This window comes from Chelonoidis abingdonii, chromosome 11 (genome assembly GCF_003597395.2).
Source record: "Chelonoidis abingdonii isolate Lonesome George chromosome 11, CheloAbing_2.0, whole genome shotgun sequence".
NCBI lineage: Eukaryota > Metazoa > Chordata > Testudines > Testudinidae > Chelonoidis > Chelonoidis abingdonii.
Window position 1 is genome coordinate 46,586,638 of NC_133779.1, and position 17,713 is coordinate 46,604,350.

The 17,713-nt window shown below is 46.8% G+C and overlaps 1 protein-coding gene across 2 annotated transcripts in view; it reads right to left on the minus strand.

Moving 5' to 3' along the window:
* The window catches only part of LOC116831785 (natural killer cell receptor 2B4), a 34,467-nt gene that overhangs the window by 14,757 nt on the left and 1,997 nt on the right, over window positions 1-17,713 (minus strand). Inside the window, exons 1-3 of one of the 2 annotated variants that reach the window (XM_032792048.2) lie at window positions 17,044-17,560; window positions 2,961-3,281; window positions 2,574-2,870 (exon numbers count right to left, since the gene is read on the minus strand). In XM_032792048.2, coding sequence (XP_032647939.1) covers window positions 2,574-2,870; window positions 2,961-3,281; window positions 17,044-17,092 — 667 coding nt within the window. In that variant the 5' untranslated portion in view covers window positions 17,093-17,560. Of the gene's footprint in view, window positions 1-2,573; window positions 2,871-2,960; window positions 3,282-17,043; window positions 17,561-17,713 lie in introns of those variants that run through there. The other variant, XM_032792049.2, reaches the window with a different exon arrangement.

A 17,713-nucleotide genomic window follows, 5' to 3' on the forward strand; every position in this document is an offset into this window, starting at 1 on the left:
GGAGACCTCCTGGACTACGACCGGGGAGACTGGTTGGATCCCCTGACGTTTGCTCAGTGCATGGGGCTCTCCAGACCTTGTACTCCCTGGCATGTACTACAGGAGGTGAAGGCCGCTTTGCTGCCTGCTGCTCGGGCCTGCCTAGACCGGGTCCTGCACGAGGGCACGCCCCGCTCACCCTCCGCCCTGGGCCCTCCGGACCTTTACATCAGGCCCCTGCCCCGTGGACCCAACTGGCCCCCCTGCCCCTTCTCCGCAAGCTAGCTGCACTATCTGCAGCCGGTCCAATTCCAAACTGCGCCAAGGAAACCTCTACACGCTCGTGCACCACACCCTTCACTTCCTCACCCTCGTGTCCCGCCCTGACACAAAGTGGCAGGACCTCCTGCCATCTCTCGGGAGTGAGGAGCCCCAGTGGGGAAGCCTATACTCTACCCTGGTCCCGAGGCCCGCTGGGGATATCAGCTGGTGGCTCCTTCATGGGGCCATGAGCACGCGCATGTATTTAGCGCGGTTTACTCCTGCCCCAGACACCTGCCCCTTCTGCGGCATGAGGGAGACCCTGGCGCATGTTTACTTAGAGTGCGTCAGGCTGCAGCCCCTATACCAGCTCCTCACCAATATCCTGTTACGTTTCTGGCTGGACTTTTCCCCTCACCTCCTTCTCTGTGCACTCCCTATCCATGGCCCCACAAAGTCGCGGGACGTCCTGGTCAACCTCCTCCTGGCCCTGGCTAAAACAGCCATCTACACAACCAGGGAGAGGAGGTTGGCCTATGGAGATTCCGGTGACTGTGGGGCTTGTTTCCGGTCCTTGGTCCGTTCATGTATCTGGGCAGAGTTTCTCTTGGTGGCGTCCACTGGCTCCCTTGACGCCTTCGAGGAGCAGTGGGTGCTGTCTGGGGTTCTCTGCTCGGTGTCCCCGTCAGGCTCCCTTCTTTTGACCCTCTGACCGCACTCCTGCTCCTGTTCTTTTATTAGTTGTCCCCCGACATCAGTTGGGTTTTGAGGTCCTGTAGATCCTCCCTTTAGGCTGGAGGGGGATCCTTTGGCAGAACCCAATAGGTACACTCCCTTGCTGCAGGTGGGAGGGATAGCTCAGTGGTTTGATCATTGACCTGCTAAATCCAGCGTTGTGCGTTAAATCCTTGAGGGGGCCACTTAGGGATCTGGGGCAAAATCAGAACTTGGTCCTGCTAGTGAAGGCAGGGGGCTGGACTCGATGACCTTTCAAGGTCCTTTCCAGCTCTAGGAGATAGGATACACTCCCTTGCTGCAGATTAAGCCCATTGCTTCTTGTGCTATCTTCAGCGGACATGGAGAACAATTGATCACAGTTCTCTTTATAGCAGCCCTGCACATGTTTAAAGACGGCTGTGAGGGCCCCCATCTTTTCTCAAGACTAAACAAGCCCAGTGTTTTTTAATCTTTCCTCACAGATCAGGTTTTTTAAACCTTTTGTCATTTTTGTTGCTCTCCTCTGAATTCTCTGCAGTTTGTCCCCATCTTTCTTAAAATGTGACACCTAGACCTGGACACAGGATTCCAGCTGAGGCCTCACCAGTGCTTGGTAAAGTGGGACAATGACCTCTTGTGTCTTGCCTACGATGCTCCTGTTAATTCACCCCAGAAAGACATTAGCCCTTTTGATAACTGAATCACATTACTGACTCATTCACTTTGTGATCCACTGTAACCCCTAGATCCTTTTCAGCAGTACAACTCCCTAGCCAGTGGTTTTACTTGGAAACATGTGTCCCCTGCACTGGGAACTGAAAGTCGTGTGAGGTTTGTGGTGGTTCTTAAATCCCACAGGAGGAACTTCCATGGTCTTGGACCAGCCCCAAAAACCTATTGCCTTCACAGACGAGCTCTACCCTGTTCTAAACTGTTTCGCTCACAGGGTCCTCTATATCGGGCTTTGGGAGCTGGATTTATGCAGGATCCTTTGAAAATCCCAATCTTGGCTAAAGGGCTGGTCCAAAATTTTCCTTCACACATGTTTTGACTGAAAATTCGTTTTTTTGGTTAAATAAAATATTTTCATGAAGAGTATCTGCTTCCAGTGGAAAAATTTGAGTTTTATGTGGAAATAACCCCAAAATTAAAAAAACATTGGCTTTGGCCAAAAATGTTCTGATTTTGGTTTCTTGATGGAAAGTCTAAATGTTGTGTGGAAAATTTAGATTGAAACAATTCTGTTGTTATTTTGTGTAAATTTTCTCCATATTTGGGGAGGCGGGAGAAATGTTTCCCACAGAGCTCTACCTATCCCACAATTCCTACCTCACTTCCAAGCTGCCACTGCCCCAAGTGACGTTGGGCAAGTCACATCACTGCTCTGTGCCTCAGTTTCCCCATTTGTCAGATGAGGGTGATGATACTGCCCTCTTTTGTGAAGTGCTTGGAGATTTCCAGCTGAAACGTGCTATATAAGAGCTATTAGTCAAAGAGAACAAGATCCACACTATTGGAAACACATCAGTATCACTGAAACCTAGACCCAGAGCCCCATGCATTTAAAATGCAGAAGACAAAAAATTCACACATTTATTCTACTGAGGAATATTTACCTGTAGCTGGGGAGTCGCACAACGATTTGCCACCTGCAGTGTCTGCGGCCCAGCTTGCTCGGTTACTAGCATTACATCGGTAGAAGATGTCACTGCTGTCTGCATTAATTGCTACGTGCAGCAGTGATTGATTCCCAGGAAGCTGATGGTCCCTGTCAGATGGGATCCGGGACGTGCCTCGGGACCAGCTGTAGGTGACTCTGTCAGCGCCAGGCACCGAGCAGAACAGGGTAACGCTGCACTGGCCGAGCTCCAGGTGGGCAGAGAGCACCGTGAGGTTTGGCTGCCGCACTCGGTCTGAAAGGAGAGACCCTGGTGAGAGATGCTGAGGAAGGCGACTACTGTCAGTGACACACGCTAGGGAAAAACGTGATCTTTGCTACTTACCAAACACAGAGACACGGAACTTTGTGATGTTGATATGGCCTCCTCCAGTTTCAGTTTGCAAGGAATATAGGCCACTATCTGACTTCTTAACGGGATCAATCTGCAGTGAGAGATTGTCAGGGTGGAAAGTGACTCTGTTGATAAAATGTGGGGATGACCCATGGTCAGGGGGTTCCCCTTTATGAAATGTTACAATCCCATACGTCTCTGCTGAGTCTAGTGTGACCTCCCAGGTGATTTCTGTCCAAGACTCCGGCAATTTCAGTGGCAGTAACTGGACGGATTCCCCTGCAATTGCAGCCACTTCCATTTCTTTACAACCTGGGGGTTCAAAAGTACAAAGAGCAGTTGAGTGCAGGGTTAACTGAGTCCTCAGTTTGGCAGGGAAACCTGGGATAAAACAGGATCATTTCCTGGCCTGGCTTAGGTAGGTGGAATTTAGTGCTGGTGAAAGGTGCTGAACTGGTCAGCCTGGAATCCTCTATTAAACCACAGAGTGGCTGCACCCCAGGCTCCCCTGTCTGCCCCGACTGTGCATCAGCACTGACCTGTACCAGTGTGGGGTCAGCCCCTGTGGCCAGTTCGATCCTTGCTCCACCCCACTTTTCACTGTCACAGGCAAAGGGATTTCCACCATGTCCCTGGGGAGGCTGATTCTCAGCCCCACCCATTCCACTGTCTCACACTTCTTGGAGCCGTGGAATGGGCTTGTGGCTAAGGCACTGAGCCAGGTCTTGGGACATCTCGGTTCAGTGTTGTCAGCTTTGCCGCAGATTCCAGGGGTGACCCTGGGCAAGTTGCTTCACCTATCTGTGCTTCAATTTCCCTCCTAAACGTAGGGCTACTTATATAATGCCCTTTCCTTTCAATCTCTGTCTCATCTATTTAAAGTGCAAGGTCTATGGGGCAGGGACTGTGTGTACCTGCAGCATCTCACATCTTAATAACCCCAGGCTCTTATCAGTACATCTCAACGTGCTTTCCGAAGGAGGTCCATTTCATTAGCCCCATTTTACAGCTGGGGAAACAGAGGCACAGAGAAGGGAAGTGACTTGCCCAGGGTCACTCAGCAGGAGAGCTAGGAACAAGCACTCAGGTCTGCTGAATACCAGCCCAGTGCTCTAACCACTCGGCCACACATGATGGCCTCTGGATACTACCAGAATATCATCACTGATACTCCTGGCTAGATGTTCAGTCTCCCTGGCTCACCGAGCCCCAGATTCCTTCTTCAGTCTGTCACCAAGGTTGGGAAATGAGCTTTGATTCATTAGCATTTAGATGACAGTGCCAAGCGGGATGGTCTTACGGACTGTACCTTGGATCCCTTTCCCCAGAAGCTGCACGGAGCACCACGCACTCTTTTCACATCAGCCCCGGAGCAGGCCCTGGGCACTAGCAACTCCTGCAAAGCATTGAGCTGAAAAGCTCTTGAAAAATACCCCCCAAGAGTGTGAGTATTTTCTGCTCATCTGCTTTTTCCTGTGTGTGGTTAAGAAGGTGCCATTGTCTTCGAGCCAGCAGCGCAGATAAGCTGCTTTAGGACCCTCAGAGGAGGGATAGGTGTGTGCACATGGGCCTGTTAAACAGCTTCCCTCTTTCCCATCACAGCTGCTGGGGGATGGGGGGAGACACGTAGAGGAAGCCACTGGGGTGAGCAGGATTGCTGGGACCGGAGCTTCCACACTCAATCAGATCATTGGTCCATCTAGCCTAGCCTCCCACTTCCAGCAGCACCCACCAAGGTGTAGGGCAGAAGCTGCTGTGCTGGAAGGAGGGCAGCGCTGTTGTTACAGACACTTTCCTCCCACATCCACTCCCCGGGGCACAGGCAGCCACAACAGGACACAGAGATCCTGAGTGTCATTCACACCGAGGCCCCTTTATGCTGCCTGAAAGTGTAAATGAGATTCTGGTCTTCAGGGTTCAGTCCTCAGTTGTGCTCAGTATCTATTTGGCTCAGCTCTGGGAGTAGGTGGGTACATGGGACCTTTCCACTCTGCTTATCTTGGGCATCTCAGAGACTGGAATGGACCCTGACGTAACTTAGACCAGCTTCAAAGCTGCTCTAACTTATCCTGTGCAACCAAGCATCTGCTGGAGCTTTGCAGGCTCTGCTCTACCTCCTCCTGAACTGGCATGCCCCCTCCCTGGTCCTTCCTGACACACTCCCTACACTGGCTTTACCCACCCAAGACTTTCCCTGAAAGAGGGAGAGCCCTCAGCTGCCCGTTTCCAGCAGCCTCATGGTGACTCAGTGGCGTAGAGGACTGAGCCTGTGAAACTGACTCCCGGACAGCAGCCTAGCACAGGGTCTACACAGAAGTGAGGTCTCACTTCAGCCCATAGGACCCAGGGCTGGCCACTGTACAGTGAATCACACACTTAGCCGGTGCTTCGAGTGGGCCAGGCTTAGAATAACACTGTGATCTGTGCTAACACCTTTGTGCATCTTCCGCTCAGCAGACAGGCTGAGCTGCATTTAACTCACAGGTCAGCCTCTCTTTGAGATGCATTCTCCAAAGCAGAGCAGTCAGTGTTAGCTTTACACTAGGGTTGCCACTGGGGTTGGAGGTATTCTGGGGTTGGACATTTTTCTGAAGGTTTCACCACATGACAATCTTTATTTAAAGATGAATCTTGAATTCCTGGAGCCTCCAGGACAATCCTATTGGCAGCCCTAGTCAACACACACCCCCTGCCCTCTCTTCCCCACACACTTTTACATAAATAGCAAAAAGGACAAGGTTGAATTACATGAAAACAAGCAAAAGGAAAAAGACAGAATAAGTATTGCCCCATGCTCAGTATGACACCAAAACTTAGGTTTACCCTTTAAGAAATGGAATATTGTAATAAATAAGAACCTGTTTTTCGTACAGGGCTTTTTATTCATTGATTTCAAAGCACTTTGCAAAAGTGGGTCAGTGTCCTTATACTCATTTTACAGGTGGGGAAACTGAGGCACAGAGCAGGGAAGTGACTGACACTGTGCATCGTTGTGGAGCTGGGAACAGAACCGGGGGGGGGGGGTGTCAGATACCCAGCTGGTGTCAATCAGAAAACACAGCCCCATTGCAGGTAATGGAGCTATGTCAGTTTACACCAGATGAAGATCTGCTCTCGCTCGCTCCCACTCCAGAGCCCTATCCATGGATAGCACACAGCTGTGAGCCTGATTCTCTTTTACCCTAAGGCCCCTTTACACCCCTCTGTCCCAGCACAGTTTGAATGTGGAGGGAAGGGAGTAAAAATGACTGTTTAGGAGAAATTGGTCTCTTTATGCTGTCTGGACTCTGAGGGGCAAAGATTCTTAAACATAAGCAAGAGATCCCCCAAGCTGCTTGGCTTGGGTTAGACCACCCATCACAGAGGCAGGCATGCCAGTGTGGCGAGATAGATCAGGGTGCCCGAGGGGACAGCCTGTGGCTCACTATTAAGGTTGATATAGGGCCTGAGGAGTTGCCATGTGTTACTTGGTTGGTGAAATCTAAGCATAGAACCCACAACCAGCTGGGGTTTGTACCCTGGTTCTTTACAGTCTGCCCTGAGGTTAGCAATGAGGCCGTGAGCCACTCCAGACAGCGTGACAAGTATCCCCTGTGGGTTTCTTTCAGCCAATACAGCTTTCCAGCGTCCTCTTTCCACTGCAGAAGAGAGATGTATTCAGTCCTACGGGTCCTGTTCCATATCGGGTTCAGCTCGAACCCTTACTCAGGTGGCATTTTCCTGACTGCAGGGAGTCACTCCGGAGGTGCAGAGGTCCACACTAATGAAGCTCAATGCAGGGTTTATGGCATTTACAAAGAAAAAAAATACCCAAAAACCCACTGGAGAAAGGGGATAGACAAGACTGGGAGCTTTCAGGGGCAGGGTCTGTCTTTTTTCAATTTTTTTCATACAGCACAGTGGGGCCCCAGTCCCCTAAACACCTCACTGCCTGGAGTCAGACTAGAATACTTGCTAATGAGTGAAAGACAGGCTAACTCAGAGCATTGCCAGCTCTTGAAATTTTTCATGAAACTCATGATAGTTCTTGCTTTCCTTCAAGCCCCATCTCCCGGAATCATGTGATTTAGGTGAGAATCCCCACTTCCAGTTTGCAAAAAACAGAAGTTTCTAGCAGAGTTGGTTGGGGCTTTTGTGACAAGACATTTTCCCGTTAAAAAAAATGTCACTTTGTCAAATCCATTCTGTTCACAGGAAAGGGGTGGTTTTGGCAAATTTCTCAATTTGAAAAAGTACGTTTTTTACATTGTTGCATCCTGTTCTGACAAAATGAAACGTTTCGGTTCCATGGTTCAAAACAACTTTTTGTTTCAAAACTTAAGGTAATTATAGTATAAACATTGGTCAAAATTGAAAATAAAACATTTCAAAGCTATCAGAAAAAAGCATTCTGATTGATCCAAACCAACTTCCTTGTTTTGGTTTGCTGTTTGCAAAAATTTTCAAGATTTTGACTTTTTGTCGTGGGTCGAATTTGGCAAATAGTTTTGGTCAAAAAAGGGGAAAAAAATTGAAAGTGTCAAACTGGTTCATTGAGGCATTTTCAAAATGAAATTTAGCTAAAAGATCATAACACCCAAAAACTAAACAAAACAGGGGGAAATATTTTGTTTTGCATCAAGCCATAAGAACATAAGAACGGCCCTGCTGGGTCAGAACAAAGATCCATCTAGCCCAGTATCCTGTCTTCCAACAGCAGCCAATGCCAGGTTTCCCAGAGGGAACAAACAGAACAGGTAAATGTCAAGGGATTCATCCCGTCGCTCATTCATAGCTTCTGACAAACAGAGGCTAGAGACACCATTCCTGCCCATCCTGGCTCAAAACCATTGATGGACCTATCTTCCATGAATCTATCTAGTTCTTTTTTGAACACTGTTATAGTCTTGGCCTTCACAACATCCTCTGGCAAGGAGTTCCACAGGTTGACTGTGCGTTGTGTGAAGAAATGCTTCCTTTTGTTTGTTTTAAACCTGCTGCCTAGTAATTTCATTTGGTGACCCCTAGTTCTTGTGTTAGGAGAAGGAGTAAATAACACTTCCTTATCTACTTTCTCTACACTAGTCATGATTTTATAGACCTCAATCATATCTCCCCTTAGCCGTCTCTTTTCCAAGCTGAAAAGTCCCAGTTTTATTAATCTTTCCTCATACCGAAGCTATTCCACACCCCTAATCATTTTTGTTGCCCTTTTCTGAACCTTTTCCAATTCCAATATATCTTTTCTGAAATGTGGTGACCACATCTGCACACAGTATTCAAGATGTGAGTGTACCATGGATTTATATAGAACAGGGATCGGCAACCTTTGGTATGTGACCTGTCAGGGAAATCCACTGGTGGGCCAGGATGGTTTGTTTACCTGCACTTGTTGGCGACAAGGTCATCATCGAGAGGCGTCCCCGCCAAAATGTCGCTGAAATTCGGCAGCATTTCGGCAGATGCTCTCCCAGGGGCCAGGATGCGGGTGCATTAAGATGCCCCCTGCGGGCGCCCCATTGGGGACCCTTGTTTTAACCAGTTACCAATCGATGAGAGCAGCAGCTTACTTTGCATAAGAGCCTTTGGTGAGGGACCTTGTCAAAGGCTTTCTGAAAATCTAAGTACACTATATCCACTGGAGCCCCTTGGTCCACATGCTTGTTGACCCCCCTCCATGAATTCTAGTAGATTGGTGAGGCATGATTTCCCTTTACTAAAACCATGTTGACTCTTTCTCAACAAATTATGTTCATCTATTTGTCTGACAATATTGTTCTTTATTACAGTTTCAATGAGTTTGCCCGGTACTGAAGTCAGGCTCACCAGCTTGTAATTGCTGGGGTCACATCTGGACCCCTTTTTAGAAACTGGCATCACATTAGCTGTTGGCCAATCATTTGGTACAGGAACTGATTTAAATGATAGGTTACAGACTACAGTCAGTAGTTCTGCAATTTCACATTTGAGTTCCTTCAGAACTCCTGGGTGAATCCCATCTGGTCCTGTATCAGAGGGGTAGCCAAGTTAGTCTGTATCCACAAAAACAACGAGGAGTCCAATGGCACCCTAAAGACTAACAGATTTATTTGGGCATAAGCTTTCATGGGTAAAAAACCACCTCTGGAAAAAATAACACTTTTACCCATGAAAGCTTATGCCCAAATAAATCTGTTAGTCTTTAAGGTGCCAACAGACTCCTCATTGTTCATCTGGTCCTAATGACTTATTGCTGTTTAATTTATCAATTTCTTCCAAAACCTTATCTAATGATACCTCAATCTGGGACAGTTTCTCAGATCTGTCACCTAAAAAGAATGGCTCAGGTTTGGGAATCTCCCTCACATCCTCAGCCGTGAAGACTGATGCAAAGAATTCATTTAGTTTCTCCGCAATGGCCTTATCGTCCTTGAGTGGCCCTTTAGCACCTCGATCGTCCAGTGGCCCCACTGGTTATTTAGCAGGCTTCCTGCTTCTGATGTACTTAAAAAAAATTGCTATTACTTTTTGAGTCTTTGGCTAACTGTTCCTCAAATTCCTTTTTGGCCTTCCTAATTGTATTTTTACACTTCATTTGCCAGTGTTTATGCTCCTTTCTATTTTCCTCACTAGGATTTAACTTCCACTTTTTAAAGGACGCCTTTTTGCCTCTCACTGCTTCTTTTACTGTTGTTTAGCCACGGTGGCTCTTTTTTGGTTCTCTTACTAGGTTTGGGGGGTACATTTAAGTTGAGTCACTATTATAGTGTCTTTAAAAAGTTTCCATGCAGCTTGCAGAGATTTCACTTTGGCGCTGTACGCTTTACTTTCCGTTTAACTAACCTCCTTATTTTTTCTTTCTTTTTTCAGATCAGCCACTGAACCAAAAAATCAATTATTTGCTCAGCATGAGAGAGGAGAGTCTGACAGAGAGTTGTAGCTGTATTGATGGGGAGGAAAGGCTGGGTGGTATTCTATAGGTAGGCCCTACCAAATTCTTGGCAGCCGCCACTCTCCAGCTGCCAAGTTCTCAAGGAAGCTTGAGCGGCAGTACTGCGACCTCCCTACAATAACCTGTCAACCCTCCCACAACCCCATTTTAGATCAGGATCCCTACAGTTACACCACTATGAAATTTCAGATTTAAATATCTGAAATCATCAAATTTACGATTTTTAAAATCCTGTGACCGTGAAATTAACCAAATGGACCATGAATTTGGTATCTATCTATAGGAAGAATCAGCAAGATTCAGACCCAGGCTGGATGTGATGATCTGCAGAGTTGAAGATGATGCTTAGGCAGGGATTTCCCTACACCCCCCCTGAAATGCCCCAACATCCCCCTAGTTTTGTGAACTAGTTACATGCAGTGTTGCCAATTTAGTGATTGTTTGGAAATTTGAATGGAAATTGAAATAATACACACTTTAAAAGCATATACAGTGTATGATCAAATACATGTATCTGAAAAAGTACAATAGCTTTGAAAAGTATGAACATAGACTAGCTTCCTTATACAGCTGTTGTTTTTTACGACAATGTCAGTGCATTCATTTCGGTGATGTTGGCCAATCTAATCATTTCAAATGATGATTTGTAAGCAAAGTCTAAATGAGCTCTCCCTGACAGCTAGTGATGAGCTGGGGGCTAAGGCCTCAGGACCAGATTGTATTTACAGTCATACCTAATCTACCTTGGTATCCAGCAAACAGAGCTGTGCTGCCCAAGTGATATTTTTTGCCTGGAGTTGGGTTACAAACCACTTGAATGCAGGCATTAATTAAATGTTGTTATTCTTATTGTATGAGTAAAGGGCAGTAGAACTGCACTTAGCCTGTGCTGACTGAGGGCATGGAGAGAGAGGGTGGGGGCAGGTGTTTTGCTTGCTGGTCTGCCTGAGTCACAAGTACTATTTGACCTGCCCCTCTCTATTGTTTAAAGACAGGGCTGATAGGCTCCATAGAGAGTCTTTTGTTTTGTTAAGTGACCACTGCACTGAAATCACTGATAATCAGGTCTAAGTGCTTAGACCTGCTGTGGGACAGTGTCTATTCTGCACTAGCAGGGAGGTTCCCCCACTGATTGCTCAGCTGAAATCACTGAGAGCTGGTGGAACCTCAAGAGACCAACTCACAAAGGTCACAGTGGCAGGTGGCAGCAGAAGATGACTGAGCAGGACCATTGGCAACAGAGCGACGGAGTGAACTGTGGCACAATGAACAACAGTGGCCAGAACGAACAGTGACAGACAGCTGGAGGAAAGAGCAAGGTGCCTTTTTGCCTCCCACTTGGGAGGTGAACTCATGTGAAAGCACTTCTGAACTCTGAATCTCCACTGACCAAGGACAGCTCTGGTGAGTGTTAACGAGGCTGTTAAGAATGCTGGAGACACAACACAGTTCATGCGAACAAGCATGGCTGTGGCATCATACTTTCTATTTAAGCAAGAGATAACATTGGCCTCCAGTTTGTAGTGTGGTAAGTGCATTGTCATTTGTTCATCCTGAAGCTGAACACTGGTTCTGAACAAGACCAGCAAATGCTCACTATCTTTCTGCAAGAAACCCAGCTGACTTGGTAGAAGCATGTGATGCAACAGTGAAAGACTCAACAGTTGAAAAACTGAAGAACTCTCTCACCACACTCAGCAAATTTGTGCACCGATGCAAATGGGCATTAAGTATTAAGTCATTGTGTAGTTATCTTGATGTCGGTGGTAGGCCAGTAGATGAATTTCTAGATATTCAAGTTATAGAAGACACATCGGCTGCATCTGTGACAACCCACAATTTAGAAGAGTTAAATGTTTGTCAGTTGGACCCCAAACAGATGGCTGCTTCTGCATTTGATGGAGCTGCAAACTTCTCTGGAAGACATGGTGGAGTACAAGCTTTGTTCAGAGAAAAGAGTAACCCTAATCTCTCATACACACACTGCAGAGGCCAGCTACTCTAACTCGCCCTAGTACAAGCTACAGACTCTTCAAAACACATTAAAAAAGCTATAAATTTAATGTCTTCATTATATTCTGTTTTCAGCAAAAGTCCAAAAAGACTGAATATCTTGGAAAATATAGAAGATACACTGGGACTGAAGTTCAAATTAGTCCAACCTGGGAAAACCCTCCGGCTTTCTCATGAGTGATCCTTGGCCATTGTCTTAAAATTACTCCAGCCATTATTTCTGGCTTTGGAAAGTATCTACCAAGATGGGATGGATCTAAGTAGTGAGGCTGGTGGATTACTTTGCTACTACGTTCAGAGAGGGCTATTGCCGTTCTCTCTCTTGTAAGCAGAGCCGGCTCCAGGGATCTGCTACAACAGTAGTACATCTTTGTCCAGCAATAGAAGCTACATTTGGATCAATCAGAGAGATCCATTGAAAAATTACTGGAAGAAGCAAAGACTTCAGTCCAGAAGTTGACTAATGAAGGCATTTATATTGAAGCCTTAAGTGAAGAAGACAAGAAGTGTTTGTTAAGACAATGGAAAAAGTACCCAAACTTGATTCTTAAAAATCTACAACATCGACTTCTAGATTCTACTCAACTTCTACATAGCTTTTACAGATCCCTGTCCTATAAAACACCGACAGTTGAGTAGAGTGAGGCACTACCAGCAGCGGGGCTGCTATGTGCTCAGGACAGAATGGAGAATTTGAACACAGAGTGGAATATCATACGACAAAGGAATGAAGACTTCAACTTCTTTTTTATAGTCGCTAGTGGCTAGACCCGATCTTTGTGCTATGTTTCCTGGGATGAAAGAAGTAAGAATTCATCTCTTGCTACTCCCAGTCATATCAGCTACAGTTGAGAGTTCTTTTTCATCATTGAATAGAATTTTGTGTTCTGAAAGAAGTCGCCTTCTGCCTGATCATGTGAATGAACTAATGAGCATATCAATTGAAGGAATGGAAGTATTGGACAGACAAGAAGCCACCAAAGATGAACGTGTTGCATTCAAGAAGTTCATTAATGGAGTTGTGCAAAATTATAACAAGAAATCAAGAAGGATGTAGACGTCGCGCTTCATAGAAGGCTTGAGTAGCCAATGTTAATTTGTGTGATGATTTTAAAACATGAGTTAAATCTAATAAAATGGTCATGAAACATTTTTCAGTTTTTACGATGGTGCCGTACAGCCCCCCTTCACCCTCATGGTCTCACCCCTCATCAGCCCTGATCCCCCTGCCCCAGAAATTCAAGCCCTCCCTCCCATTTAAATTCCTGGAGAAAACACTGAGCTTAGGTTACAGGCCTGATTGACGGGGGGAAATGGCTGCTAACCACAATGACTGAGAAAGGAAGGAGGGGAAATATTACTTTCTTCAATTCCACTGTACCCCTGGATTTAAAGGGATATTCCCAATTGTGTAGACACTACAGTCTGAGATCCCCTTTGCTGCCACTTTAAGAAACCTTCTTGTATGGTCCACAATTCTATTGAATTCTATTCAACACTAACTACATTTAGTTGGTTGGGATTCTTGTTTACACCCTAGATACATTAGCTGCATTTCTCCAGGTTGAATATTTATCTTCTGCCCAAATTTCACAGGGAAGACCAACGTATCTCAAATTGGGGGTCCTGACCTAAAAGGGAATTGCCGAGGGTCACAAGATTATTTGGGGGGGGTTGCAGTATTGCCACCCTTACTTCTGCGCTGCCTTCAAAGCTGGGCAGCCAGAGAGTGACGGCTGCTGACCAAGGCCCCAGCTCTGCAGGCAGCAGCGCAGAAGTAAGGGTGACACTACCTTACTATGCCGTCCCTACTTCTGCGCTGCTGCCACTGGTGGCAGCTCTGCCTTCAGAGCTGGGCTCCTGGCCAGCAGCTGCAGCTTTCCGGCCACGAGGCTCTGAAGGCAGAGCTGCCGCCAGCAGCAGCACAGAAGTAAGGGTAGCAATACCACACCTATCTCTGCAATAACCTTGTGACCCCCCCAAAAAACTCCTTTCTGAGTCAGGACTCCTACAATTACAACACTGTGACATTTCAGATTTAAATATCTGAAATCATGAAATTCATGATTTTTTAAAATCTTATGACCGTGAAATTGACCAGAACTGACTGTGAATTTGGAAGGGCCCTACCCATGGGGCCACCCTAACCCAACTCATTGCTGTTTAATAGCAACTCGTGTGATGGTGTGAACAGCCAGGCCAATGGGAATTCAGTTTTCAAGTAAGGTTTGGTTCTAATCTTTTACCAAATCCTGTGTTAATCCTGATTCCTTCCATAAAGGCTCATCACCTGAGGAGGGGCTGCTTGCCAGGCTATAGTTAACCCTTTCCAATCATGGCTTTTTAGAAACATGTCCTGTTTCTGGGACTGAACAGTTCTTTTAAAGACGTATTTCCCCACCCCACCTACACGCCAGATTAAAGACAGTGGGTCAGATCCTCAGCTGGTGTAAATTGGCATAGCACTGCTGGCTTCAATGGATTTACAGATGCTGAGGATCACATCCAGCCTGATTCGCTTCTCATTGACACCAGTGTGAATCGGGAGCAAGCCCCATGAAGTCAGAGTAGTGCAAAAAGTGAGAGGAGAATTGAGCCCCGTGCTTTGTACATGTACAGTATGTACAGTAGCTACCGTCTGTACTGGACACAACTAACCATTGTAACCGCAAGATCTTATCTTTGCTCCCCTTCCTCTATTATCTTGTTGTTCTCCTTTCTGCCATGTCTAATATTTTAAGGGCCAGATCCTCAGCAGGTGTCAGTTGACACAGCTCCATGGAAATCCCTCAGGCAATTTCAGTTGGCCCCAGCCAAGGTTCTCCACTTTAGCAGCTAAACTCTTTGGCTCAGAGAACTCAAGGCATTTCAGTTTGTCCACACAGCCCCAAGCGCGCACCCTAGTGCAGAACAAGGCATAGTAACAGACACACATTGCAGAGACACTGGGCTGAATTCTGCTGCGACTCGATGTCACTAGGAGCAGCAACTGACTGACAGGGTGTTGTTTAAACTGCATCTGTTCACTCAAATCATTTGCCAAATCCTCTGTTAATCCAGGCCTTGATCCAAGGGAAGGACTATCGAACAGGCTCCCTCAGACCTGATTCAGCAGAGGTAATGCAAGCTCGCCCCATGCTCCCCCACAGACCTGCCCTAAAGGGATCAGCCTTAAGGAGTGAGAGGGATGGTCTAGTTTTCAGGCTCTCTTTGGTATCTCTACTAGGACTGGGGCACAACACTGTGATGTGGACTCTGAGAAGTGGGCTGAGAGCATTTCCTGCAGTGCACCCCACCAAACAGCTTCCAGCTGACGATACCTGTCCATCGTTACAGACCTGCATCGGATCGGAACCAGGGAAAGGTTCTGCATTCCCATACCAGCCTGCTACACCACGCAGTCTTCAGAGATCAGCCCACTTTGGAGTCATGCCTGCAGCCTATCTTTTGCCAGCCCACCCATCCAAATCACCCCTGAGTATAAAGCACCGGCCGCATCTGGCTATTGAAGTAAATCAGCATTGCCCCAGATGGGTGACAGTGCCCTGGGAGCCCACAGACAGCCTTGTTTCAAGGGGGAGCTAGAACACAAGGCAGCGTTTTCCAAAAATGTTGCTACACAAGTAGATTCAGGGTAACATTTTCTAAAGCACTCGAGTTAGGAACCTGGTCTCATTTTCAAAAGTGACTTAGGCACTTAGGGTCAGCTCTCCAAAATATTTAGGCACCTAAAGATACAGCTAGGTATCACAATGACTTTGAAAATCCCCCCAGGCATCTAACTCCCATAGATGCTGAGGTGTCCTAGTGGAATTTTGAAAAGCACCTAAGTGCCTATGTGAGTTAGGTGCCAGGGTAATTTTGAAAATTCTTCTAGGCAGCTCTCTGCATCTTTAGGCACCTAAACACCTTTGAAAATCTGGTCCTTAAGCCTTATTGAAAGCCAGAGGGATTTGTGTGTTTTGAAAATGTTCCCCTCTGTGGCCATGACACAAAATGGTGTGCAGAGCCCCAGATGAGCTGACAGCATGATACGAATCACCCTGAATTTTAAGAGAGTGGCTATCCCTGGCATCTCCGTTCGTGGGTGCCCGACTCAAGACCCCTCAAAGGGAGCTGGGTTTCAGGGGATGCTTGCTCAGGACAGATCCCTTGAAGGCCTCTAGAAATTGAAACATCTCAATCACTCATCACTTGGGAAGATTTAGGCCAGTGACTTTAGCCCCCAGCCTTGTCCCCAGAGTTTAAGAAAGTTGTTGTGTCTGTGCAATTCAGGTCTGTTATTCCACTGCAGAGCTGATTCAACGGTGTGAAAACCCAAGTGCAAACAACTCGCCAAAATCAACTCACAGTTTCGAATGAGCCTGGGTTCACTTTCTGATTAGCTGCTGTTTGCAAACATTCAGGCAGCTTTTTTTCCATATACGTGTTTGCAAATGGTGCATTTCAAGCCCATGGCACAGCTTAGCTAAACCAAGAGGCTGGATTCTCCCCGCATGTAAATCGGCATCGTTCCACTGAAGTAAATACAGCTATGCTGATTTACCCCACCCGAGGACAAGCTCCTGGAGTTGTTATAGATGTATAATAGATTCTCTATCAACCCCTAGAATGGGGTTAAAGACGACTCTCACAATTTGCCCTTTGCCCAGGTGCTGCTCTGAATTATCCCCACGGCTCATTGCAGAGCCATAAAAAAAATTAAGATGCAAAGAGCCAGTTTTTTGCCTGCACTCCCGTTCCCTTTGCACTGCTCCACCATCAAGCTAAAAGACCACACTCTTACCATCTTCTCCCTTCCCATCCATTTCCCTCTCTCCTGCTCTGGGGCTGAGGGAGGGGAGCCGAGCCTTTGGGCCTGGACTGTTCTGCTGAGGTGCCAACAAGGGGAGATAACCAGACCCAGCTTCAGTGGCTGTTTTGTGCCGAGGAGGCTCGTCCGTTCAGGACTGAGACCCCCCCAGGCTTGTTGCATGGGCACCAAGCTGGGGTGGAGTTGAGCTGACACCCTCCAGGTGAAGTGTTCTGCAGCCTACAACTGAGCTCTTGAGCCATGTAGTCCCCACCCCCATCTGTTGCACAGACTTGGTGACATGACTGGTGAGGTAATGGGGTTCCCTCGAACCTGATGTAAAAATTAACACTGCATACCTCCACCATGGACCACAGAGAAAAGCAACAGGCACAAGGAGATCCTCATGATCCGGTTCCAGAAGAGAGAATCAGCTGCACCGGTCGCTGTTAAAAGCTAGAATATTTCATGTCGCCCTCCCTGCTCTTGACACCCTGAGATGACAGCGGAGGCGAATTTCTGACAGCGAATGACAGAAAAGAGACACCTTCAAGACGGTCGGTCAACGACTTCCTCTGCTCCGTGTGGTTTCTCTGCAGTGAGCCCTGTCATTTCACAATAGAACATTGACCGCTCTGCTCACAAAAGCCTACGCGCCATATCCTCCCAGCTTCCTTTAAAAGCCCCCAACACACGCTAGCAACCAAGCCGAGCCATGCTATTTGCAAGCGCCTTGCTGCTCGCCGCTTCCAATCCAGGCAGAGTTTGCAAGAGAAGTGTTTAAAAAATGTTCCAGGAGCAGCAATGGGGAAGAACTAGTTCCAGTAGGAGGGTAGATGTGACTTGCGAAGAATTGGGGAAAAAATTGCTTCTCATCATAACTGGACTTTTCAGTTGCAAACCACAAAATACTTTATGAAGAAAGCTCCTTTCATTTATTTATTTTGGTTTTTACCTCCCTGTACTAGAAGAGTGCGATACTCTGGACTCCCGTAACTATCTTACAATACACATATCATTTATAAACAG